Source organism: Python bivittatus, unplaced genomic scaffold (assembly GCF_059951505.1).
Source record: "Python bivittatus isolate LINGU-HERP-01145 unplaced genomic scaffold, Pbiv_v1 ctg000340_np1212, whole genome shotgun sequence".
In the NCBI taxonomy this organism is placed as follows: Eukaryota; Metazoa; Chordata; class Lepidosauria; order Squamata; family Pythonidae; genus Python; species Python bivittatus.
Window position 1 is genome coordinate 17,017,959 of NW_028277056.1, and position 27,452 is coordinate 17,045,410.

A 27,452-nucleotide genomic window follows, 5' to 3' on the forward strand; every position below is an offset into this window, starting at 1 on the left:
TACATATGGGAAATTAGGTACTTATTTATAATTTTTTGTCACATGGCTTTTGCAACCATGGATCCCTATATTTGTTAAACTGAATCACCTGACAATGGAACTCAGTAAGGGCTCTTGGCATAGGTGCAACTTCTTCCCATTCAGATCTACTGCTATGGTAGACCTGTACTTCATCAGTTATTTCATCAGGAGCATAATCTCCACCAAGAATGTATATTTTATCTTCTATTCCAACTGCCCCTGCATTAAAACCAGCACACTCAAAAGAGCCTTCTCCTTTCCAGACACAGGTCTCTGGACAAAAGCTATAAACTTTGTAAGTAGAAAGATCACAAATGTACAAAGTGCAGTTCACTGGAACAGCTTTGATTAAGGTTGCATGAAAGAACTGCCCAAATTCTGCTACTAACTCTGACCACTGATCTGTTGCAGCATTATATTTAAAGAAGCAATCAAGAGATGGATTAAAGGCATCTGTAATTTCAACTTCAGAACCAAGCACATAAATTATATTGTGACAGGCACTTGCTTCTGGGTAGTAGATGCCCCTTGGTAATGGACTCACAGATTTCCATTCTCTAGACAGAGGATTATATGCCTCAACATCCAAAAGGCTTTTGATATCCTGAGATGCCCTTGTCTTCCCTCCTATTACAAACAAATGATTTAAGGTCACAACAGATGTATGCATTGTCCTTGGCTTCTTCATAGCAGATACTAATGAGAAGCTATCATTTGCTGGGGAGTAACACCAAGTTTGATCTGTGGCATCATGAAATGTTTCAGCAATATGAAGTCTAATAGTCCGGAAACAGTTACCTTCACATCCACCAGTTATAAATATTTTTTCACCATAACTAGATAAACTTGATCCAGGTAGATCAAATATATGTATATGTGTCAGTTCTTTCCACTGATCAGTTTTAATATTATAGCAAAATGTATGTTGATGAACTCTATTTTCTTCAGTTTTGTGAACCAGTATGTATTTTTCTGTTGTTGATGGGCGAGGATCTGGGAAGAGCCCACTGAAACTCTGCACATTTTTAATCGCTTCATTGATTATTACTAAGCAATTAGTGCTTTTAAGTAACTGTTCCTCAGAGTGCAAAATATCCTGTAATGTCTTTTCAGGTAATTGATGTAACCTGATCTTTTTCATCAAATGAAGAAGATATTTATGCCTTGTTTCTAAGTCATGTTTTGTCCACCAAAAGACAGCTTTCAACACAGATTCTTCATCTGGAATGTTCAACTCATCAGCTTCTATACATTTTTGCAGTATCTCAAAATTCATTTCCAAGAAATCATTTGACTGGAGAACCAAATAAAAATGGTGCTGTGCATACTCAAGTGTATGCTCAAACAACTTGGTGGAGCCATAACTTTCGGAAATGGATAATAGTTGCAAACAGTTAACAAGATCAATATTCTTAATTAGAAAGTCACTGCAAGCTTTTGAAAGAAGTGAAACTTGAAGAAAAGAGGACAGCTGAAAGAACATTTCCACATTATCATTTGTTATCTCAGTTTTTCCAGTATAAGCATAATCTAGAAAAGCTTTCACTGCCTTGGGTGTTAAATTACTTATCGTAACACTCCCATCATCTCTTTCTTTCATGTTAACTTCAAACATGGCTCTGTAATTAAAATATAGAAGATTAACATGTTTTGTCATCACCAATATCCATACAATTTCAATCAGGAAAAAATATCTCAGAACTCAAATAAGATAAACAGTACCATTCTCAGTATACATACTTGCTGATATTTTATGTAGTATAAGCACCATGTTATCTTAACAATGAAGGCACAATCCTCCACAGGCATATGCGGGAAGTCCATTTGAATTCAATGGGGCTTCTAAATAGCCTGGTATAAGATTGCAGAAAATGAACAGATCATTTTAAAATGCCTGCCATTTTTCAGCTAACTGACTGAATTCTTGATTTCTACATAATTATGCAACTTCATTTAATTTTTAAAAGTCAATGTCAAAGAATTCTACATTTTGAATTGCATGGGCTGATTCTGTGGTTTTTAGCAAATTTTAAAAACATTCATGTGCATAGGAGCCAAGTTGGAAATAGAAATAGATTTACCTGAAAAAGTCACTACATGCTGCTAGTACACAACGATGGCAGGGGATTGCTTCATCTTTTACAAGTATTTTAAAGTCAAAAAATATGTTTTGAGCTCTGAAGCTTTGCAGTACGGTTAAGATTCTCTGACCATGATCTTCAGCCACCAAAGAGCTGATTCTCTTCTCATGAGCTGAAATTCCATTGCAAATTGGGGTGCTAATGGAATTATATTGGTTGTCCATGGCTTCTTTAATCTTTTACTGTTGAGAGACATATTACACATTACAAACTAACAAAATAATATAACACATTACAAATAAAAATATTACTATTTTCATAACAAATTACTGAGAATAAAAAAAGATTATTTCATGATTCTGATGTATAGAGGAGTGGCTGTCTATATGAATTAGTGTATTCGTATAATTAGTGTATTCATATTTTAAATAATTTCAGTTAAAGATGGAAAATCTAATTTCACTAGTAACCAGGCTTTGTCTATATTGTTAATCCAGGGATAAAATTATAGATGCAAAGAAGGGATTCCGTGCTGAAATTAAAATGTTTTTAACTTGAATGCCATAGCGAATTGCACTGTACCTCACTGATACTGAAATATCTGCATTGCTTTATGAGTTGCATGATTTTAAGCAGCCCTTACACATATACCAACAAACACATTGCTGTAAGGACAATAGCTAAAAAACATAATCCTATTTACTACTATTAAGAAGTAAACTCCATTGAATTCAGTGGGGTTCCTTTCAGGTTAGGATGAACAGGAATAGAACTTCAGTGTTTCTCTGCAAACAGCTAAATATCCGGAAAATCATCTCTACGGTCTGATTTTAGCTTCTTCATATATTTTCAGAACCAATATTGAGTTCTAAATATTAGATCTTTATGGCCTTTTCCCACTTCTTTGTGGCAGCATTCAAGCCCTATCCAAATCTAACCCAAGAATGACTGCCTCAGTGTAATGGTTCAGACAGTATTCAACCAAAATTCTGAACTGCTGAATAAACATACATGTTGCATGATTTAGCCCTTCCTGCAATTAAACAAATGTCTGTGGTTTATTTAGTATTAAATAACATGAACTTATGTAACATCCAAACCAGGTCACTATATTCTTTTGTGTCTGGATTTAGAGAGAGTTGCTGCTGATTTTCTCCAGATGGTGGCAGTTAAATAACCAATAAATTATCTATATCTTAATCTCAATACACTGGGAGTCTGGGGGAAGCTAAAAACATTCCATGCTACAGGAATGAGTAAAAACTGCAAGATGAGAGACTTAGAAAAATGGAAATGCACTGGTTTCTGTGGTTTTGTACTAAGTTGAGAGGAAAAAAATGGGACATAGATGTTTTAAAAAAGTAGGTTTACAAGTAAAATATTGACCAGATGCTCACAAAAATGATATGTTAGAAATTTAGAGAATTATGACTTGGTGCTCATGTTATATGATTTGTTCCCATTTGACTCCTCAAATCAGTAAAATTTGGCTTCTCATCTAAACCACAGATCATAGCTTGTTGCTCTTAAATAAAACAGCAATTACAAAATCAATAACCTTGATCTTCAATTCTGGATCATTGAAGCAAAAAACCAAGACGCTACGTTCAAACACATATACATATTAAACTTTAAATTCCTGGTAGCTTAGCTGTACCTATTCATAGGAAGAACCAAGTAGAGACAAAAATGTGGCCCTGAGTAAGTAATAATAAAAGTAGTCCTTGAATATTTCAGTTGTTCACTGAACCTTTCTCTTTGTACTAGATCTACGATTTTCATCATTATAGCAGAGTAAATATATATTAATAATATATTTAATGAAAGCAAAACTCTTTTTAAGTCTCGTTTATCAGGCAAAAGTCTTTTCATTAGTGAGCTATGGAAGCTATGGAAATGTACCAGAATCTAGCAGGACATATTGATACCTTTTGAGCTTCTTATTGGGACGTGCAGCTAAACAAATAAAAGCTATACCTTCTGTGCTGATGACTCATAGTTATTGCAGTAAAGTACTCTCTTGTGTGTTAAAAGCAAATAGCATAGGACTAAAAGCTTCCTTCATAAATAACTCAACTACAGAGCTGTTGGTCACTTGTTTCCAGAGTCACAAAATTTTGTTGATATCCTAAGATATGAATTCACAAAAGCAGGATTAATGTACTAGGCATAAGCAAGACACAGTATTTTGCATTTGAGAATTACTTTAAGAAACAGCACGATCTTGAAATCAAGCTGGTTCTTGGAGGCATTCTAGAGACAGAGAACTTCTACTCTGCAAGAAATGCTGCTTAATTGCAGAAGCCCACAGGGGTATGGTAATCCAATGAAACAAAACAAGGTAGAATTTACTCCCAAAATATTTGTGAATGGTCAAACAAACAAACAAGACTATTAGCTCTAGTGTCATGGACTGAAAGAGTGTCAATTCTAATTACTTGGGTACCACATACACACACACACAAAATAATAAATTTAAGACTTCTGCTATCCATTTTCCTAACCAAAGAAATACAGTGAAAGTTTAATTTAGTAGACCTTAATGCAGTTGACTGAATGCAATGGATAAATTTTATGATAGAACATATCATAAATCTAACAGAGCAGTCCCCCAAATTCCAGAAAAATCCATTGCAGGCAAATTTGTCTGGATGAGACTTTTTTTTTTTAACCCAGTATGTTTATATTATTGAACTAATTTATGTCATTCTTGTAATGATGACATGCCAATGATAAAATAACACAATTATACACTTGCGGATTTATGAGGTATTTGGGAGAACTCCATTCCCTGAATGGTCTATTTAATTAAATGCTACTCAATCCTTTGGGAGACTGTAGTTAACACTTGGGGTGGGTGCTGAGGATTATTCTTTACTTCTTTAAAAAAAAATAGTTTTATCTTGGGGCTTACACCCAGAATTACCACCTTCACCTGGCCCGCAATCCTAGATTCAACCAAAAAAGTACCATCTAACAGAACATGTTCATATTTTTTTCCTGCAATGTACCTATTACATTGTTTTCATCTGATCCCCAGCCTATACCTCAGGCATCCTTAAGTGGTTATTAGAGTGCCAACGTGATTTTTGCCATGAAAACACTTCACCAATAATTCCATAAGTGGCAGTGTTAATGAACCTCTAGGAGGTAGCTGCTATATGCCAATTTAAGCTGGTGGCCTCCTCCACTCTGGTACCTGAGCTACTGCTTTGAACAACAAGAAAGTCTGGTTCTTTCCCCTTCTACCTGCTAGGCCTATTCCAATCCTTCCTGGAAATCTAGCTTTAAAAGAGGGATCAGCCTAGCAGATGAGGTGATGGGTGGAGAGGCTGCAGGAGGGTAATGCCCAAAGCAATCTTCCTAAATCTGCTACCTTCAGATTTCTCAGGACTAAAACTCCAAGAATCCCCTGCACGCTGGGAATTCCGGAAATTATAATTCCAACACTTCAGGAAGGCACCAGATGGCGGGGGGGGGGTGCTGCAAGACTTTCTAGTTGATTTCCTACTTAATTCCTCTGGAAATAAAGCTAGGTTTGCACAACTCACAATAGCAACTTGTGATGTGATTGGCTCTTTTTGTGCGTGTGCGCCTTCAAGCCAATGCTGACTCCTAGCGACTGCCTGGGCAAGACTCCGCAGCGTTCTTGGCAAAATTTCGAAAGCGGTTTCGAGTTCCGTCTCCCGGTTTCTCGCCTAATACTTGTGGCTCATTATGTTGGCATAGCACAATATAGGGTCCTATAAAATTTCGTCTAATTTTACGTGGATCAGCATCACCTATGAAGCAGGCCTAAGAAGTGAAAGAATTCTTTCACACTGTAATCGAATCCTAAAAACGCACTCAAATCTTCTCCCTCCCCGGGCTGCATTTTTTTAACCGATTCCACTCTCCAGGGCACGCCCAGGTGGCGTATGTGCTTAGTAGTTGTTCTGCGCATGCTCAAGGGCGCGCGCATGCTCGATATGGCCCCTGATGCTTTACCTACAGGGTCGTTCTTTTCTTCGATCGATCCTATTCGGAAGAGAAGCGGCTGCTAGGCCGATACGAGCTCCACAAGCGTAGCATCTTTTGCGAGAATGAATTCGCTATAAACCAGAGAAGCCCCTCCCCCAGTCCTTTGTTCTTTGCTGTATCGCGTCACTTTTACCTACCTGCGCCCACCCCAGGAGCTGCAAGAACATCTGCTACATCCGCTGCATAAAACCCACCGTCGTTCGTCCATTGGCTTCCCTCCTGCCAGTCAAACAACTCTTGCATTGTGATTCGTGCCCGTACACGTCAATCCCTCCTTAAATCCCGCCTTCTCCCAAATCCGCAAAGAAAGCAATGCTATTGAGCGCAAGGTTGCATTTCCCTTTAGAGTTTATCCTCAGCAACCCCGTTAACTCTTCTGTGTCCTTCTTGCTAAAGCCTATCTTTCCCTGTTACAGGACGGTAGCACAATGCTGATCAGGAGTTCGCCATGGAAGCAGTTATCTTTCTATTTCTAACTCTATGCATGCAGATATCTTGGCTTGCGGCCAAGCGCTGGTTGGCTAGTTCCGTTCTCCAGGCGGCGGTACCCTACGCCCGATTGGTCGTCGCATTTTGCGTCTCCGCCCTCCCTCTCCGGCATCAGATTCAACAGTAGAGAAGGGGCTCGTGGTAAGTGGGAGCTCGCGCGTGGCACCTCCTCCCTTTCTTTTCCGCCCCCCGCGGCCCCCCCGCACGTTTCCGTGCAAGTAAGCCTGGTTGCGATTGGGGGGACCTCCTATGCGTCATTCTGAGCAGCCCGATGATTGGCTGCCTTAGTGTCCTGGGAAGAAGACTCCTTTACCTGCTCAGGTGTGGAGGACCTGTTATCCCCTCCCTCATCCAGCGCCTCTCATCCTTGTGCCACCAAATTGGCCAGGCCCCTTTTCTAAGCAACGCTAAGAGCAAATTAGAAGAGATCCTGTAGGACCCGGACTACCCCTGACATCTTGTTCTTCGAAGGGCCAACTTCGTAGGCACATTTCCCGCCTCGCATTATCTATCTGCTTACCTGTTTCTTTATACCAACATGGGTGTATTATTCCCCCATGTACGGTGACCATGCGTCCTAAATAAATAAAGGACACTTATTTATTTCAGACAGCTTTCCCTTAGATTTATTTAATTAATTATTTTCTTGGCGTTGCTCTTGAGTTTTACTTTGTAAAGCAAAGTTGTAAACAAAGCCATTATTTTTTTAATCCTTATGAACTTCTTTCAGATTTGCCCCTTTTCAGGTTTGTCCTTTATTTTTTCCAAGAAGATATGGTCCCTGTACCCCTATGACTCTTTTTCATTGCATTTGTATCCTTCTGGATACAAGTATTAAAGTATTTATTGCATTTGTATCCTTCTGGGATACAAATTCATGCGGTAATAATTTGTTTGCCTTTAAGCTTCTAAAACACTCACTGTGCAGTCTAATAAATAAGTAAATTTACTGTTGCAAGCACAGGTTTGCATTTGTGATAACCCTGTGAGGGAGGCTAGAATAAATCAAAGTAATAGCTGTACTCTCTGCGTTTAAGTCTTTGAATCCAGACCCAGACACTTCGAGAATTTGGTCAACTTTGCTTTTCTTTTTCAGGTGATTTGAACATGTATGTTTGACAGCATCACTTTTTACGGGATGTCCTTGGAGCGCCTCACCATGGAGAGTGTACGCTGGGCATTTTCATACCGTGCCTGGACCCCTTGCTGTGAGGAATGGTTGTTAGCCATGCGCCTTGTGCAGCCTGAAGAGAAAAAGCGCATTGAACAGTTTGCCTTTGGTCGGGATGCCAAAGCTGCTATGGTACACTATCTGTTTACTTACCCTTTTAAACATTCCCTTGCTTTGGAAATAGATTTTATAGGTGATAGGTGCATTGAGCATGTATGGTTTAAGATCCCTAATGTCCATAATCCAGTACTACAGTGGATGCCAAGCCACATGTCAATAGCCATTGCTCTTGCTGCATGAGAGGGAAACCTAGAAATTAAAGGCTTTCCCCATCAGCTTTTGTATGGCATCACCAACCATCTGGTACGTCTCCCCTGATTTCCCCTGGCCAGTACATAACATAGAAATTTTGACTGAAAGCTGCACTTCATATTTTTAGCAGTCAGAATCACACAATAAGAGAGGTTTGATAGTAGAGGAGTTGTTTGAAGTGGTATAGTATTCATTTAAGATTTAAGTGACTTACTTTGTAACATCTAATCTTCACTACAGCAAGCTGAGTCTCTATAAAAGCCTGAAATTATGCCATACAGATGGCGTTGAAGCTCTGGAGATAATATACGAGCTCGTTATGTATCAATATATTTTATTTCATAAAAGCAGGAAATGTAGAAGCCAATCATTCATTAGATAAATAAATCTGATTTAAAAATCCACTTTGATGTTATAGAGAAGTATGCATCTGGGCACATATCATAAATAGATTTTTCAACATAGTAAAAGTCAACCATTTGCTGACAAAGTAAGCATTTTATATTTCTCTTGCTCACATAAACTTCATCATTATGAACATAAGTTGATTTTAGTCAGTTAAACTGAAAAAAGCCAAATGCTTTCAAGTTCCATTGAAGTCCTAGTTCCTGCTTCTACTATTTCACTTTTTAAAATTAGTGTTCTGATAGTATCTGATTCCTACCAAAAAACAGTGGTTTCTTGCAGGGACAATCTTTTCTCTGTAAGGGTTTTTATCTCTAAAAACATTCTACAAGGGAATTAAACCTGCTTTCTGTGCCTCACAATCTTTCTCCACACTGAATCTGAAATGCAGAAAGATAGATAGTAATAGCAAGAAACACAGGAAAAATTTACATTGTCGTTTATGCCATGTCTAAACTAGAGCATCTGTATACTTATTATCAATTTCCTTTATTTTTCCTAAAAATATGGTACCCATCTGTTTGTTATTTATCACTACAGGTAGTCCTCGTTTAGCAACCAAAATTGGGACTGGCAACTCAGTTGTTCAGCGAAGTGGTTGCTAAATGAAACCACAACTGTATTTATGACCTTACTTCAGCTTTCCTTTGCTTTACAGACTTGCAAAGGTCGTAAATACAAGGATTGGTCATAAAGTTACTTTTTCATCACTGTCGTAACTTGAATTATCATTAAACAAGGCAGTCTCTAAATGAGGACTACTTGTATCTCACCCATCTGAACCCTTCTTACAAAAGAAATTAAAAGTTGAAACTGGTAGGCCAGTGATGTATATAAGAACCAAATGGTTTTAATATCAATAATTTATAAAATATTGCTCAATATTGAAATGAAGAACTTGAATACCAATAAGAAATATGGAAAACAGATTTAGGAATACATTTAGGAATGGAATAGCAGAACCGACTGTGGCTAAAAATTCTTTATAAAACTATTTGTCACAAACCAAAGGATTATCACTGGAAATCATTCTAAATAATATAGATTATCACATATTAGTAAAACTGTCTCTTCACATTGTTGGAGGGGATTCAGAATTAAACATATTTTCACTTATAATTTTGGGAAATATTGGGAAAAATGACTTAAGTTTCTGGTAATCAGGAATCAGGCAAAATTAGATTCATCTGTAGATAAGTAAAGTATATTTGTCAATTTCATAAATAAATATATTCCCAATGGATATAAAAATATGGGAAATGTATGAAAAGATCTACCAAAATGTTTAATTCAGTATATTGAGCCAGTACATATTATGAATTCATACCTTTCAAAATTTTAAAAAAAAATTAAGTCTCTAGTATTGTTTAAAGAGTAAAGTTCAAGTCTCTATTTTGCCATGAAACTTTCTGTATGATCTTGCTCTCTCAACCTAGCCTACTTCACAAGATTATTGTGGCAATAAGAGTAGAACAACCTCTTCTTAAGTTCCTTGGAAGAAGTGCAGAAATTGTAAAAATATATTGCAGTTGCAATATTTATCCATTGGTTTTGCTTTCTTTTAGAAGGGTAACTAAATTGTCATTTACTCCATAAGGGGTAGTCAGAATGTTCTTCAAGCAAATTTTAATGCATTTCTTTTACTTACATGGAACAGTTACATATTGTGAATTGTTTTGTTCATTTTAATTTGCAGGCTGGCCGTCTGATGATAAGAAAATTGATTGCGGAAAAGCTGAAGATTCCTTGGAACAAAATACAGTTACAAAGGACCTCAAAAGGCAAACCTGTCCTCGTAAATGCATTAAGCAGCACCCAGTCCAGTTTCAGCTTTAATGTTTCTCATCAAGGAAATTACACCGTACTTGCTGCTGAACCTGATTGTCAGGTTGGCATTGATATCATGAAGACTACCATGCCAGGTAATGGGTCATGATACACCTATGTCATACCTTAGGATGGAAATGAGAAGGTCTTTTGCCCGCTTAATAATTCTAAATTACACCATTCCAAAAAAAAAAAAAAATGATGATGCTAGTTATTGGTTCTGTTTTCACTTGACTGCATATTATTAGAACTGCTTAAATCTTAGGGTTAGAGCAGACAAATGGTCCCAAAAAATATGTAAACAAATCCATGGAAGCATGAAGAGGTGAGTAGTCCTTTAGGCAGGAAGAATAAGTGGTAGAAATAACCCTCACCTTCCTATACCATGGTGGTGGGGAAGCTTGCAAGGAGCATGCAGTTAACATATTTTTATTTATGTCATGTTTTTGTCATCCCAGTCCAGGCATACTCTAGTTGTCTTCCTCTTCCTAGCATTGTCCTGCAGATGCAAGGTCCGCTTTTCAGATCGATGCCATTTCACGCAGTCAAACACAGCAACTTGGTCCAACTGGGTGATCTTTATGTCGTCATCAGTTGTGTCCTGCCACCTTTGCTTTGGTCTTCTGCGTGGGCATTTGCCATTGGTGTTAAAGTGATAGGCAGTGCAGGCAACAGTGTGGGGTGCTATTCGTAGGACATGGCCATACCACTGTAGGCGTTTTCCCTGTATTTTCTCTGTTATTGGTGCAATGCCCATCTGCTGCCAGACTATATCATTGCTGATGTGGTCAAGAAGGGAGACACATAATGACCCATGGCATGTAGAGGGCATTCAGCACTTTTGGTGGTTGGCCAACATTCAGCGCTGTATAGTGCTACTGGGTGAATCATCATTCTATATACTTTTGATTTTAAGTGAATTGGCAGAGCACTCCATTTATCTCCTTCCACCACAGCCGTGTTGCATTCACCCTCACACACACTTCCCCATTAATGCCACCGTCAGTTTGCAGATGAGATCCTAAGTAACGGAAGGAGTTTGTCTTCACTAGATCTTCACCACTGACTAGATGGTGGAGGTGCTCAGGCTGGTCTCTAGATACTCAGTCTTCTTAATATTGAAGCACAAACCCAATTGGTTAAGATGATCGTTCCATGTCTGAACACAGCACTACAATTCTTCTCTGGTGGTAGCTGCGAGCAGGACATCTTCAGTATAGAGCAAGGCCCATGGGACACCGTGATGCTGATCTTGCACGATGGTATCCATGACAATGAACAGCAATGGCGATAATGCTGAACCTTGGTGCATGCCAACTTTCACAGGGAAGCTGTCAGAAAGGCCGGCAGCACATCTCACTCAGCTGCTGGACTCATTTTATGAGTAGCTTGGGTCTACCATGCTCATGTAGTGTGTACCATATCAGCTGATGCAGAATGCAGTCAAAAGCTTTTTCTAGGTCAAGGAAGGCCAGGTGTCATGACTTCTCTATGCTTTTCCATGAGCATGCGAGCCACAAAGATAGTGTTGGTGGTACTCAAGCCTTTGGCAAAACTGCACTGGTTGACACTGATTTCAACAGAGGTGCTGATGTCATGGAGGTGCTGATTGAGAATCCGCTCAAAAATTTTCACTATGTGCGACAGGAGGCAGATTGGTCAGTAGTTGGAACAGTCTGCCAGGTCGCCTTTATACTTGAAGAAGGGAACTGTAATGCTTGTAGCCCAGTCAGCAGGTGTGTGGCCAGAGGCCACAATAGCATTGAAGAAGTTAGTCAGCTAGTCAGCTGCTGTGCCACAAAGTTCTTTCAGCTTCTAGATGTCTACTGGTAGATTGTCCGGGCCAGGTACTTTCAGATTCTTCATGCCACTGATAGCTTTGGTAACTTCTTCAGGTGTAATGCACAGGACTGGGCCAGTGTTAGCCGAGCCATCGGAATTGGCGGGTATGGAAATTCAACATTAGAGATTTTGTCGAAGTGCTGCTGCCAGTGTTTCAGGATTTTAAGCTCATCCTACAGTTGCCATCCATTTTTATCCTTAATGCACATGTAGCATTCAATGTCTTTTGCCACCTTAGCACACATTTTCTCTAGTCAATAGATGCTTTTCTCACCTTCCTTTGTGTCCAGTTGTTCATATAAATCCTGGTAATGATTGGCTTTGGCCTTTGCGACAGCTTTCTTTGCCGCTCTTCTTGCAGTGATGTACTTTTAACAGTTTTCATTGGCCTTCTGCACATACCAGTTCTTGTAGGCCATCTCCTTTTCCCGTGCTTTCTGCTGCACTTGCTCTGTCCATAGCCACACTTGCTTGTCGATTCGATGACAACCTGGTCTCATAGTGCCTAGAGTTGTTCTCATAGTAGTGGTAACGGACTTGCAGAGAGCAGTCCATGTGGCATCAGTCGGGCCTGTGGTGATGATTGGAGGAAATATGATGCGGTTGATGATAGCCGCCTTGTGGTATCATAGCTTCCACCACTTGATTTTCTTGGACTCATTGTACTGCCTCCACTCTTTGCATGTTACTGATCTTCATATCAGCAATGATCATCTTGTGTTGCGGGGTGAGGCAATCAGATGGAATGACCTTTACGTCCATAATAGTGGGAAAGTCACATCAATCTGGTTACTGCAGTTGCCAGTGGCATAGGTGACCAAATGGCTGATGCGCTTTTTGAAAAACATGTTGGTGATGACGAGGTCATTTCCTTCGGAAAAGCCCAGGACTCACTGTCCATCATCATTTTGTGTACCATATCCATTGCTGCTGTGGCAATTGTAGCCTTCTTGCACACATCCATTGTGGTTGGATGGCTATGTTCAAGTATTTCTCACTACTATTCCTTGCCCTGCCTTAAGGAAGCAGCAATTGAAACAGTAGTTGATGGAATAGGTATGCTGCAATTAAATTTGATTTGGAGTCACAAGTATTTGAAAATAATTAAAACATACAAAAACCAAGTAGGTAAGCCATGGGCTTGGGTTTATTCATTTTAATTTGTGCTTTAATGTATTAAAATACACACACGCACATAAACATTCAGAATGCAGTGGCACGGGTAGTTATGTGTGTTCCTAGAAGAGCACATATTGCTCTTCTGCTTCACGAGTTGCATTGGCTGCCGGTTTGCTTCCGGGTCCAATTCAAGGTGCTGGTTTTGACCTTTAAAACCCTTCATGGCATGGCACCGGGTTATCTGAGGGACCGCCTCTCCCCGATCACATCAGCCCGTCCCGTTAGATCCGGCAGGAAAGGTATGCTACGCATTCCAGCAGCCAGGGACTTGCATTTGGTGGGTCCCAGGAGGTGGGCCTTCTCTGCCATGGCTCCTTCCTTGTGGAACATTCTCCTCCCTGAAGTTAGACTCGCCCCTTCCCTGGTGTCATTTAGGAAGTCCCTCAAGACCTGGTTGTGTCATCAGGCCTGCGGGTCTTTGGGAGCCGGAGACATTCTTAAATGGCTCCACTGTAATTGATATTCTGCTCTCTCCATGGGGTTTGTATATTTAAAATATAATTTTTAAAAAACATTGTGATAATGTTTATATTTTAATAATACTTTTTATCTTTTTATAATGCTTGTTTTTATCTTATCCACTTGTTATTTTATTTAATTGTTGTAAGCTGCCCAGAGTTGCTTTGCGTGAGATGGGCAGCTATATAAATGTGACCTATAAATAAATAAAAATAAGTAAACATTCTGCAAGGAGAAACAACATTATACTGTATATTGCATATAAGAAATCATTCAGCCTAATTTTTAGACAAAATAATATTCATTAGTCTTTCTATTACATCAATAAAGAGCCGTCTCATTAACTGAAAGCAAGCACATATCTTTCATTCAGAATTGTAACCTTAGAATAGTTATATCTATGTTTGATAAATCTATAATTTTTCATATAGTGGTATGTTCCAAGTTTTGGGTATATAATTCAAAAGTACATTCAAATTTTTAAACTGTATTGATCATTGTAATATGATTTTAACAAACTTACAGATATCAAATCAAAATAGGACACATGTCCCTTCATCCATTTCACCTGTCCAACATACTGAAGTTAATAGTCCTTTTAAACATTCTTAGGGGAATCCAGTAAACATAAAAAAAAATTCGTTGAATTAATTTCACTATAAGAATTTAGTGAAATATACTTTAAAGACCTCTAGCCATTTATTAATTAATACAAGGTATTATTATTATTATTCCTTATTCCAGAGTTTTTGAAAATAGTTAATATCTACCTTAGTGATTGTCCCAAGGCTTTGGAGTCTTGAGAAATGGCCAGACATTTAGCACACAGAAAACTCCTTGTGATTTTTTTTTCCTTTTATTTGTAACATAAGCAAGGTAAGAAACATTTTTTCAGCAATGGAGTTTCTATAAGCAAAGCAGCATTTAAACTAAGATGTTTAAAAAACTGTGTTGGCTGATTTGTCCCTCTATTCCATCTCCCTGCAGTTTTTATAATTAGCTGGCAATAAAACAGTAATTTATGTGTGTCTTTTCAAGCATTTCAGAGTTAACTATTTCTCTACTGGTGAAATACAGCTTCTGTCCTTTGTAGCTATTTCTGCAACCCTCCTCCCTTCTTAGAGTTAAGTAATGACATTATTTACCATTGGCTGGCCATCTCTTAGGCTGGCAAAAGAACTGCAGAAAGAAGACATGTCCCTCACTCCCTTCCTCTTTTTTTTTTTAATGTTTTTTTTTTATTTTTACAACAAACACAAAACAAACATAAACAAACAAAAACATAAAAAGGCATAAAAAAAGTATCTTCCATTTTATACCGTGTGTCAACCAGTTAAACTCGTTGGTGCCCCTTTCATAATCTTAAATTCTCATATCATCTATTCAAAATATACTTGTATACTTATCAATTAACAATTATTAATCATTCATAGCTAATCTATAAAATCATATATTACAAAAAATTTTAACTTTCAATAGGATTAGTAATACATTTCCATCTATCTATTATATGTGTATATATATAATAATTAATATCAAATTTCTATTATAAAATTTCCTATTCTATTACATTACTATAGTTGCTCATCTAATCATTAATAAAAGCAAATCCCGTGTCATATAAAATTACTTATCTTCTTACTCTAGTTTCAAATCTCAGTTTAACTCATCTCTGCACATTCCATAATTTTCAATAACTTCCTCCTGCATAAGTACTTTTTAATTTTTCCAATTCTTAAGAGTTACAGTTCTAACCAATATCAATTACAGTATCAATTACAGTTCTAACCAAGTTACAGTTCTAACCAAATTCTTCACTACATGTTATACAATTTTTAACTATATATCTCAGATTTATACTTTATTCCAGCGCTTGCATAATTTTGAGTTCACCCTTTTCATTCAATATCCCAAGATATCTAACTGTTCATCCCTTTTTCTATATTATTGGATAAGAGAAAGCAATAATAAATGTCCTTTTGAACATTCTGCTTTTGAAAGCTTCTGTCAGTTCCATCATTGTTGTATTCCCCTGATTTTTTTCTTTAAACATCTCCAGTAGTTTCTTTCAATATTGTTTTACTTCTTCTTTTGTGCATTCTCTTAGTACAATTTTCCATTATGATCTTGTATAATCTTTTCTCACCCTCAGTGCCAAGAACAAATCTGTCTCTCTTCATTTATCAGTTGATTAACCCTTTTAATTCTCAGTTTATAGGCCTCACAATAATTCTGTTTGATGTTTCTGATTTCTTGTACTATTTCTTCCTTTTCCAATGATCCCGGTTTATATTTAATTAAGTCCATTTTAGCTTTAATATCTTTTTTTCTTTTTTTTTTTTTTTTTGAGAATTTCTGCAGCTCTTCTTCCAATTTTTTATAGTCATCCTCAATAGTTTAAAGATCTTTTTCTGCATTGTGTTTCTCGTATAGTCTATTATCTTGATAAACCTTCATTGAATCAAAGGATTCTTTATCTTTGTTGTTGCCAAAAATAAGAGAAAAAAAGAAGCAAAAGGAGAAAAAAAGAAAAAAAAGGAAAAATAAAAAGAAAAGGAAAAGAAGGAAAAGGCTAAGCCTCTTTAAAAAAAAAATCCATCTGGGGGGGGAATAGAGAGCAAAGCAGAGCTTCTAGCAGAAAAAAGAGCTACTGCCACTAATCAAGACTCTTGTGACTAGCTCAAACTTTCCATCTTAATATTTTCATAATCGCTTTCAACTCCACTTTCTTGTTTATAGTTACGGATGGCACCTATATAAACATGCACATCCCACTATCTTTTTAGAAAGCACAGAGTCCTTGAGCGTGTCACAATAAAAAAAGAAAGCACTAAGTCGAGCCTCTAGATGGCAGTGCAACTTTCTTTCATTTACTTTCTCTTAACTCCACTTTCCCCATTTCAAAGTCAAAAAAATATAAATTTCTTATAACAATAAAGAAATCTTAGTAAAAAAAAAGGCTTAAAATAAAGAGTTATTGAATATTAAAAAGAGAAAGCCAATCCAGTTAAAAATATATTTTTTTAAAAGAAAAACATCTTATCAATTCCACTAAAAAGGGAAAGTTGAAAAGAAAAATTTTCTCCCCCTTCTTTTTTTTTTAATAGGGTTCAATCTCGCCGCTTAATCCACTTTTCTTCACTTTTAAAAATCTCTTTAAGTTACTTAAGGTGTTCTCTAAGAATAGTTGAATAGTAAAAGTCCATCTCACCCAGTTGACACCCCTCTCTTCCATCTTCCTTTGGAGCTGTCCCGGCTTTCGCAGCCATTTTTGGCTGCCTCTCCTCCGCCGGCTTCAAGAGCTTCTCCTGGGATCGATCTGGGACTTGCGGCGTCCCTGAGATCCGCGGGACGCGCCCTTTGCGTTCGCCATCTCTACGGGACGGCTTAGGTCCATCGGGACCGTCCGGGGGAGGAGATATCAGCTGCGATCCTGGGAGCCCAGGATCGCCCGCCGTATCGCCGCGACGCCAGCTCCGCCCCCCACTCCCTTCCTCTTTATGATCTTTGGGCCACTCTACATTTTAGTAATTTTAGGTCCACTCTGGAACAAACAAACCTTCAGCAGCTCCAAAGTTGCCTTGTCCAACATGGTTCATCAGCCATCTCTTCAAAGCTCCCACTCAAAATCTTAACAAACTCTTCTCATCCTGCAAGTTCCTCAGCCCCCTTTTATTTCCTCTCCCACTGTCCTGTGTGAAAGTTTCTGTCTATGTTAAAAACTTGTTCTTTGCTATTCTCCCAGTCTGCACTTATCAGAATAGAAGAACAAAATCTGGGTGATCACGTGAGATGGCAGACATTACTCATCTGCTTCATTCTATCTTTAATTGTTTATTAAACTTATTGTAGAGTTAGAATTAACCAAAGCATCTTCCAAGCAATATGTTTGTTAGTTCTTTTGAAAACTGAACAAATTAGGTGCAATTCTTGCAGAAGAAAGTTCCATAGCCATAAATTATGAACAAGAAGAATCTGTTTCTACTACACAGTATCAGATACATGAATAAATGTAAAGACTCACATCACCAGCATTAGACAGAAGGAAAATGGAAGGCAACTAAAAGAGTGGGAAAGCAAAAGGAATTGTCTAGGCATAATATAAGAAGAATAAGAGTTAAATTTAGATAGATCCAAGGACACCTGCATTAAAATTCTTCCACAGCCTTCAAACCTATTGAGTAATCTTGGGCCAGTTGCTTTCCTATACATAATTAAACTTGCAGGATTGTTGTGAGGGTAGTGTGTGGAAAGGAAGAATTGCATATGCTACTCTTTGAAGAAAAATAATAGATGTATTTGTATATGGCAAGACAGATGTTTTATAACACTGTTTCCAAATGACTTGGGAGTATAGCTCTAGTCATGCCAGGTGTTGAGAATCATAGCTGACACATCTGGAAAACAAAAGCCTGCCTTATAAAAACAGTATTTGGGGTAGCTGGTATCATCACAAGGAAAACCACATGGTGGTGCAATTGTTCTACCAAACACTTCTAATCTGGCAAAGAGAATAAGATTTCAAAATGCTAGTGCATATGCGTGATCCTGATTTTGGTACCAGACTCCTCAATACTTATGGCATAGACTCAAGCAAATGTGTTCAATTTCATTAAGTAGAATTGTTGTTCTATAAGGAGGAATGAGTAGTGATCTTTAATGCACAATTCCCAGGGATCCAAAGGGATCCAAATCTGCAGTTCCCAGATTCTCAGAATCTAGCCCTGCCAATCAAACTAGTATATAGTTTGATATGCCTATTCTATAGATTTTTCTTTAGAAATGAAGCCACTTGATTACATGCCCTTTTGGGTTATTGTTTTGTCTTCCCATGATTCCCCCTAATCCTGTTGTCAAAGGTTTCTATTTACTTACTTATTTTTTGCAAATCCTGCTTATTGTCAACAATCCTCAGTGTAATATGCTATACATACCATTAAATCATCTTTTGGATAGAAGGCAAGTGGATTGCATGTGTAGGGTGAGATCTGCAAAATGAGATATGAGTTCCGCCAAAATGTTTTCCCATACTGCAAAGCTTCCATTGGTTAAAAGCTAATTCATGAATAAGAAACCAGTAGCAATTTAAACACAAACAGCATTAATTTTAAAAACAAACAAAAAATTGTTCAGGCATCCATTTGTGACTGCAGGTTAATGCAGGAGGGAGAAGCAGCGCTTAAAGAAATCCACTATAATGGAATATTTTCATTAATCAATGGAGACCCTGTTCTACTTGTTTTTACAATCTCTGTGCCACAATGGAAAATCTTTGTATTTGTTTGCTTTTGATAGTAGTGCATCTGGAAAAGAGATCAACTTTAATGCTTAAACAGGTTTCTTTGTTATCCCAATAAGAATCCAAGAGGAACAGATGGCTTTCCATAGTGAGAAAGATCTTGTCCTAAGGCTTAAAATTCAAAAGATGCAGCACACAAGGAAATGGATCAGAAAGAACGAGGAAAAAAGTCTTCTTAATTTCAGGTAGCATGGTAGAATGGCCCTTTCTCAGCTAAACAAATAGTTTCACATAGGAAGACTTGGAATATTCTGATCTAGACTGTTTAGTGCTTTAAAAGTCATAAGAATAGTCATGTTCAATAACAGCAAAGACCTTTTTAATCCAACAGTCTATTTTCTACTATGGTCCATGAGATGCCTCTGAGAAGCACACCAAAGGGTTCTCCTTTCCAGTTATTCCCTAGTACTTGGTAATTCCAAGAGTTAGCAGTCAACATAAATTGAAATTTGGAACAAATAGATAATATTAATGAAGATGACAGAATATTGAAATTGCATGGCTGAATGAATATCCTCACAATACTATTTTGGACCAGTGAAAGACAACTGGAAACTTTAAGATATGCATCTGATTTGTCTTGATCTGTGAAGGTATCTCTAAAATATCAGATGACTTTAAGGGATACCCTCAGATGGTCTGTCTCTCCCTCTATCTACCTATTTCCACAAACTGGTTTTATACTTGTCAATTCTGCTTATGCAAATGTTTGCAATCTGGTTTAGCATATTCAGTAGTTTCTGTTCTTGTTTTTCTTCCAATAGAGTGTTGGGGATCATAAACTAATCTACTCACAGCTTGTACTGTAACATTGGGTTGTTTGAACCCAGCTAATAGCATTTACTCAATAAACAATAGTTAAACAATCCATTTCTCAGAATGATGTGTGAACTAGTCCCAGGGGGAAACAAATAACCATGCCATCGGACCATATTTGCATAGCTGATGGAAGTTGAAACCAATATACTTGGAGGCTATAAGGTTGCCTGTCACTGAGCAATGATTAAGCATTATTTAAGTCTCCATAATTTCATGAAAGTAAAGTTCATGCCTTACCCCTTTCCATCCTGTTGACATCAGTGGGAGTTAAAGTAGGGATATGAAAAATGGCCTGTTTTGAAGTTGGACTACTCTGAATGTTCCAGAAATAGTCTGACCTCAAAATGGGCCCATTTTCAAAGTGATGTGACCTTGGAATGGGATCAAGTACTTTGAACAGTCCATTTCAAGGGCAAAATATTTTGCCCACTCAGAATTTAAAGTATAGGTGGGATGTCTGATGTTCAGTATCACATTGTTTTATGCTTAAATAATAATTATTCAAGAAGACTTATTTGCATCTGCGTCTACATAATATATATTGCTGTCCTGATTAATAAGCTATAAAATGATGTCTGGGAAAAACTGATAACATGGAAAATCTTTCTGAATGAAGGAGGAGGGGTTTGTATAGCTTTTTTTTTTTGGCATACTGGTCTCTTATCTATCATGGACTAATAGGTTTGTTTTGTCCATGTTGATAGAATTAAAATATTTAACTTACTAAAAGTAAATTATTCTATTTCAGGTTTTTTTGGTTTCGTTTCATTTCGTTTCGTTTCGTTTCATTTCATTTCGTTTCATTTCTTTTCTTTTTTCCTTTCCTTTTGCAGTATTTTCCCAGCAATATATTTCACAGAGATGCAAGTCAAGTATGGTGAACACTTCTGTCTGGTGAAAAGTGGGAGGGGGGGGGAGATCTTTATATTGGTTTATGGAAATAGTTGCATTTGAATTATTTTCCATGAGTGGGAGTGCATACAATTTTTTTTTTTTTTTGAACTGTGAAGTGTGGCATGATTGAAGGCTTTGAACCAGTGCTCATTATTCTGATAGCACTGAATTGTGCTCCAGGTTTTATGTCTGCCATTGTAACTTAAAAGTGATGAACTCTTATCACAGCAAAGTCAAAATAATGTTTTTGAGATACTGTGTTTGTGGCTCTTGGAAAATACAGTGACGATCATATTGGATGTGATGTTGATTGCATATTTTTGTTACCTAAATTATTGTTGTGAGGATGCCTGTAAAACTATAGGGTTGTAGAATGGGTAATCTTAACCCAATTTCAAAAGCATTCAGCAAACAATTTACACCACTGTGATTTCCAGGCGTTACTCATGTAAAAAATAAAAGCCTTCATTTTCACATCCTTGATCCAAAGGTCATTGAGCAAGTGGGATTATAGCTCTCATTTCTAAATTCCTAGCCCTCTAACCGTTATTCCATGGGGTAGTTGAGAACCTTATTAATAATAAACAGGATTATTATTGGCAGGGTTTTTACATTTGAAGTAGTTGTGGGCTTTCTTGCCCATAGAGTAATACATTTTCAGCAGCATGGATCAAAGATCAGCTGAGCTAGTATTATTCAGGATGGGAATGCAGTTCAGGAAAGGAGATCTTGAGTTCTGGCTTGATATGTAAACAATAATGTTGCAGAGGGAAAAACAGCTAACCCTGAATTCCAGTGATAATAAATTGGATCAGAGAACCATCAGGATGCGTATTAATTGGATCTGCTGTGACTTATGGGAAGCATGGCTGTATATTGGTACATTAAAAGGTATGCAAATGCAAAACTGAAATGTTTTCTAAGTGCTTAAAAAAGAAGATAATATCAACATTTTTGGTTTTTAGATTTATTTCTAAAATTTGTCTCTAGAACCTACTTATACATACATTTATAATGTTACTGAAAGAATTCATGTTATTTTCCCTGTTCCTTACATATTTGTCTACCTTTTCTTTTCACTAATATTGTCATCTGTCCTGGGCTTATTCTATCCTTTGTCAGGGGAAATAAATTAAAATAAGTTAAATCTAATTTTACAGTTGCTGACACAAAGCAGAACTGTCTGCTTTCTGAAATTAACACTCTAGAAAGAAAGTGGGGTTTGAATATGATTCATTCAATAGGAACTGAGGATGAAGATTTCAGTAACCAATTAGAACTCTTCCAGCCACATCTTATATAGATCTTATTGCAATGTCATGTTTCTAAGCAAGCATTAAAAAAAAAAAGTGCATTAAAGCATTGGTCAGCCATCCCCAACCATTTGCCTTCCAGTTTATTGATACTGATTACGAATGATAGTATTTACAGTCCAACATTACTATAATGCCCCAGTTTGGGGAAGTCTGATTTATGAAATATCTTGAATGATTTTGGGAAATAATGTATTTCACTTATTACTTACCTTAATCAATTAAAAGCCCAGAAAAACAACCCCCATTGCTGTTCTCCTTGAGGAAGAATTACAAATTGTCACTTTCAAGTACAAACTTAGGTTTTATGACCCAGTAGCTTTTCTTAATTTAAAAATCTATTTCTAATGGAGCAATATAATTAATGAGTTTTTCATTTCTAATAAGAGATTTTGCAACATGAACACTGAAAAATAGAAGGTAATGTTTCCAAATGCCATTTTATTAATAAGGGCTTTACATCTTTATTTTCTTGACCCAAAGGTATCTCTTAGGTTTCAAAACCTAAGAAATTAAAATGTCAATAGAAGAGAATATATGTAGCTCAAGGTTGACTTGTGAAGTCCGTGGGGTTCTCTGAGCTTGGTTGTTTTCTTGCAGACGTTTTGTTACCCGGCTAGGTAATGTCTTCACTCCCTTCTAGCACTAACCCCAAGGACTCCACAAATTAAAATATGAATTTTATGCTATCTTTAGTAATATGTTACTTGTTCTAGGCTTAATTTTGTGCATTCAGTTATCCAGATGCTTCAGGACTGAATGCCTTTCATTCTAAATGTTCTTTCTGGAAATCACTGGTTTGGTTTAGAGCAGGCTGGGGCAAGGGGTAGGGGGTAGATAGAACTGGGGTAAATAGAGAAAGAGTCATGACATTCTACAGACTCTACCCACCAATTGATTGCACTAATCATCTTTGTCTTTCTGCACATTAACTCCTCCAACTGGTCTAGAATCAAAGAGGTAATGATTTTCTCTATTTAAACCTCTTTTTAAAAAATAATTTATATTTTAGTTTAAATACAGTTAAAAATAGTTTAAACAAACTAAAAATATCTGCCTTGACTGTCCTGTGGGCAGAAAGGCTAGATAGCAATAGAGGAAGTAAATGATTTCTGGAAGTTATTAAATAGATTATTAAGTAGAAGGAGTAAAGGTCTTTGCCCCATTAATCCACAAATGCTGGCATAGGTTTCTCACTTGGCACTCTGCAGTTGGATTGAGACTGCAACCTCAGAAATCCCTGGGACCATGCATCTGGCTCATGCAGAATTGGGGAAAGCTGTGCTAGAAAATTGTAAGATGTTGATGCCTGCTTCTCTTTGCCAATAAGAAAAGAAGAAAAAAGAAGTAGTAGTGGTAGCAATCATGATAGTAGTAGTTGTTTCAACTAGCCAAGAGGCTGAAAAACTGACTATCTGAAGCAAAACTTGTTTCATTAGAAATTGCCATATTTTATCCTCCCTCCATCCTTTTAATAATAATTATGTGGTATTGGAATAACAATAAAATAAACAAACAGGAGGTTTTTAGAGTAGTTGTTTAGATAACAAGTCTGCTATTAATTTCACAATATTTTCATCCTTGTAAATTGCAGCCTCAAATCTACAAGACCTAAACTTATGTATTTTGGTGATTTATCCAGTGAACTGATAATCTACTTTCATTTAATTCTTCCCTGCCCCACCAACCACCACCTTTTGCCATTTGCCTCAACTGTGAAAGACTTTATGTTTCTTTAAATTGATTCTGCTATTACGCTGAGAATTCTCTGATGTATTTCTATAGAGTTGTATTACCGTTGGCTTTTCTGTTAACTTCATTTTAGACCTTTTTCTTCAAAATATTTTTCCCCTGCTGGCCACAAGAAAGTCTAAAGATTCAACCTGGAAATACTGAGATAAAAAAGAAAATAATTCTGTTTTCTGTTAGTATTGTATTTGCCTAGCAACTAATTATATACATTTATTTTTAATTCATAAAAATAAAAAGTATTAATTTATACAGATCCATCTCATGACTTTGCCTTACTACTCTAAAAAAAAAATTCTCATTTTCTTCATTCTTCTTGGCAGTGATGACCTCTTATTTGGATGTTTTCTTGCTTGTGGAGATCTTCATTTCCCCTTTGAGTGGCATGCTGGAGAGGAGACTCCAAAAAATTGATAGTACCAGAACATTTTTTTCCCAAAAAAATGTCACCTGCCAAGAAATTCCTAAATTGACCTTAAATTTAATGATCTGTTAAAAAAAAAAAAGTTCAATCTTGTAAAAAACAAACAAAACATAATATCTGATAAAACTGTGATTTTGGCAACAGCTGTGAACAGTACCCATAAAACGCTTTGGACGAGCTACATGTGGGCTATTGGCTTTGGATCATCATTCCCAATAAAAAGATTCAGACCTCCAAGCCAGGGTGAATTCAGATATAACACTGGCTCCTTGCTATGATTGACAAGTAATGGCCATCCTCCAAAATGTATGTTGCCTCACTTCCCTAAAGAAAATTCCTTGTTTTCCTTGCTCTGTTTTCTCTCTCTCAACAATAAAAAGAAAGAACTTTGGATCTTCTTGGATCAGAGAATCAGTCCATCTGGTTTCGCATTCTGCTTACATATTGAGCAGCTCCAGTGTTTTCAAGAATCTCATCAGTGGGAAAGCAAAGACATCTCTTTTTGTTAGTGGCACATATAAATTGCCAGTTGTCAAGTTTGACTCAAAAGTGTTTATAGTTTATTTTACTAGATTTTATCTAATCATCTTTTAAATCCAGTCAAGCTATTGTGGGATCTTTTAGAAATGAATTTCAGGAATTAATTAAGCATTGTGCAAAAAAATTCTTCTTTTTTTCTCTGCTGAATATAATTAAGGGTTCATTGATACTAACTTTAACCAGAAATTATTCAAACCCAGCCCTCAAAAAGAAAGATTTTGATTGAAGGTAATCCTGTTTAAGTTGGCAAATTAAAGAGTGAAAAGAAAACAACTGTTAAGCCATTAACCCAAAACTTGGATGGTGTTAATTTCCTAATTTTTCTTTTAATAAGGCCACACGGTTATTCAATTACAAGCCTAACTACTGATTTGAAATACCAAAAAAAGCTTTTATCAATGGATGAGCATGTGTTCTGAATGCCAAATATCCCTGTTTCCATCACTGGCATGGGCTGGTGTGACTGAGAAAGACTTTTGTCTGAAACCCTAAAGAGTCAGTCAATATGCATACTATTGAAGATAAACAAATTGATCTGATTCAGTGGCTTGGATCACAACATGTGCTAAACTATAGTTTCTTTGCCTTGCTTTGTGGAATAAACCTCAACTATTTGGGCAAACGCAACAAGTTATGCCATAAAGTAAGGTTTATTAATCTCAGTGTCCAAGTGCACATGTTAATTAAAGCATAATATGCTTCATGTAGGCCTGACTTAATGCAGCAAGTGACCCCAGCTAGTGTTAATTTCAACTGTCTCTTACCTGTTCCCCACTATCATCTTTTGTTGTTTTTTAATTGCAGGAAGTGGTTCAATTCCTGAATTTTTCCAGCTTATGAAACGACAGTTTACTGAGGAGGAGTGGCGAGTTATCAAGTCCATGAAGAATGAATGGCTTCAGTTGGATATGTTTCATAGGCACTGGGTAATAAAATTTGTTATTTATAGTCAGCTAATATAGTCCCTGTTCAAACGCGTAAGCATTTTTTATTTTGAGAACACTTTTAGGAATGTGGTATGTCTTATTTTGAAAACATTCTGGAAGAATTCCGATGAATCCAAAATCTTGATTCAGTAATTCAATCATAAGGTAATTCTGGCTGTCCCAGTTGTATCTTGGCCTTTCTTTAAGGAGTTTAGGTGTAAGTATACAAGATTATTTTTCTATTTGATTGTTCCAACAATCTTGTTTGACGGTTTACTTAAATTGAGGAAGTATGATTCACCCAGTGACCTCAAATTTAATCCGGGTCTTACAAACTTAATTTCCAAATGTTTGACCTGTGAAACTAACAATAGATTAAATCCCACTATCTAGGAATAAATACTATATTAATTATATTATATTATATTATTGGTTTGTTCATTATGTCAATGGAACCTGAATTTCCAGGAGATTTTGGTAACTTTCTGAAAACGATTTTGGCTAGCTCAGCTGAAGATAAATCAGGTAGAACCTTTTTGCTTATATCAAGGGTTATGATGAGTCTGAAGAGCTGAATGTGCTTTAGCAGACCAAGGGCTGCTGGGAGACTACATCTCCTACCTCTTAAGAAATATATATTTGCAAAGGATAAATGAACCTGTCCCTCCTCCATTGATAAAAAAATAATAGCTGCTTCAGATCTTCCTTTCCTTTTCCATCCTCGTTTTTTAAAATTTTGTCTCTTTTCTACTAGACTGTGAATGTGTTCACAGGAGTTACCTTACCTTTCAATAGAAAATATTAGGCATTTATGTGTGCGAAATTTTAAAAAGCGCTTCTTTGATGCTATTGAAATTTTTAAAAAGTTGTATTGCAACTGGAGAGGGCAGTTTAGCAGAGGCAGCCTTAGGGAAAGAAGGGCTAATCCCTTTTATTCCTTTTGCGCCCCATCCTTAGAATGTTGCCCATGCACGTGGGAATTAAGCTTCTTAAAAGCTTCCATTGGCCTAATTTATAATGGGGGCTGGCTGCATCCCCAAAGAGGTACTTAGTTAATTAAGGGTTTTTAAAAGTCAAACTTTTGAATGGAGAGAGGGTACAGAAAAAATGCGGGGAGGGGGGCAATAAAGAACATGAGAAGCTAGAAAATGAGATCTAGTTCAAGACTTGAAGAGACCATAGAATTATAGTCCAGCACATTAAAAGAGGGTCAGGTTCAGGGCAGCAACATTAGATTCACAGGTGAAAAGTATCAGAAGTAGTAGTAGTTCTGATCTAATAATTAAAGCTGTCCTTCAACTAATTTCAAAATTATGTATATATAATTACTAAAACAATAAATGTGTGAAGAGAAGGAATAGTGTCTCTCATGACTGGTTTAGAAGGCTAATTAATGTATAGAAATGACTCAGAATGATTTACAAACCTATATTATATACAGAACAACCACTTGTGTTTGAATGTTGAATTTTAGGCATTAAAAGAGAGCTTCATAAAAGCCATTGGCGTTGGAATAGGATTTGACCTTCAAAGGATTGAATTTAATGTGTCCCCAGTGGAGCTGGAAGTGGGGAAAACATACAATGAAACTATTATATTCTTGGATGGTGAAGAAGAAAAGGAGTGGACATTTGAGGTATGATTTCAATTTACAAACTGTTCCCTAGATCCATCATACGTAT

General features: G+C 36.8%; 2 protein-coding genes across 6 annotated transcripts in view; one reads left to right on the top strand and one right to left on the bottom strand.

Annotated features, from left to right (window-relative positions):
* Positions 1 to 25: 25 nt before the first annotated feature.
* KBTBD3 (kelch repeat and BTB domain containing 3) lies at positions 26 to 6,394 on the bottom strand. Of its 4 annotated transcripts, none has more exons than XM_007444313.3 (3): positions 6,260 to 6,394; positions 2,103 to 2,344; positions 26 to 1,640 (listed from the first exon to the last, which is right to left on the bottom strand). In XM_007444313.3, the coding sequence occupies exons 2-3, from the start codon at positions 2,324 to 2,326 to the stop codon at positions 26 to 28; spliced, it is 1,839 nt and encodes a 612-aa protein (XP_007444375.1). In that variant the 5' UTR covers positions 2,327 to 2,344; positions 6,260 to 6,394. The 4 variants fall into 4 exon arrangements, with proteins under 4 accessions (XP_007444375.1, XP_025032757.1, XP_087996752.1 ...); XM_025176989.2 differs by lacking the exon at positions 6,260 to 6,394 and adding an exon at positions 5,654 to 6,201; XM_088140626.1 differs by lacking the exon at positions 6,260 to 6,394 and adding an exon at positions 1,762 to 1,872 and having other exon boundaries at positions 2,103 to 2,238.
* Positions 6,395 to 6,479: 85 nt separating this feature from the next.
* The window catches only part of AASDHPPT (aminoadipate-semialdehyde dehydrogenase-phosphopantetheinyl transferase), a 35,143-nt gene continuing 14,170 nt past the window's right edge, over positions 6,480 to 27,452 (top strand). Inside the window, exons 1-5 of one of the 2 annotated variants that reach the window (XM_088140632.1) lie at positions 6,480 to 6,752; positions 7,708 to 7,914; positions 10,196 to 10,421; positions 25,649 to 25,770; positions 27,245 to 27,406. In XM_088140632.1, coding sequence (XP_087996758.1) covers positions 7,723 to 7,914; positions 10,196 to 10,421; positions 25,649 to 25,770; positions 27,245 to 27,406 — 702 coding nt within the window. In that variant the 5' untranslated portion in view covers positions 6,480 to 6,752; positions 7,708 to 7,722. Of the gene's footprint in view, positions 6,753 to 6,914; positions 6,933 to 7,707; positions 7,915 to 10,195; positions 10,422 to 25,648; positions 25,771 to 27,244; positions 27,407 to 27,452 lie in introns of those variants that run through there. The other variant, XM_088140633.1, reaches the window with a different exon arrangement.

What these genes read in the sequence shown, in the direction of transcription:
- KBTBD3 (XM_007444313.3), bottom strand. Translation starts at nt 2,326, where the DNA reads ATGGACAACCAATATAATTCCATTAGCACCCCAATTTGCAATGGAATT. An exon ending in GCATGTAGTGACTTTTTCAG is followed by an intron (nt 1,641 to 2,102) that starts GTAAATCTATTT and finishes TTTTAATTACAG; the next exon opens with AGCCATGTTTGAAGTTAACA.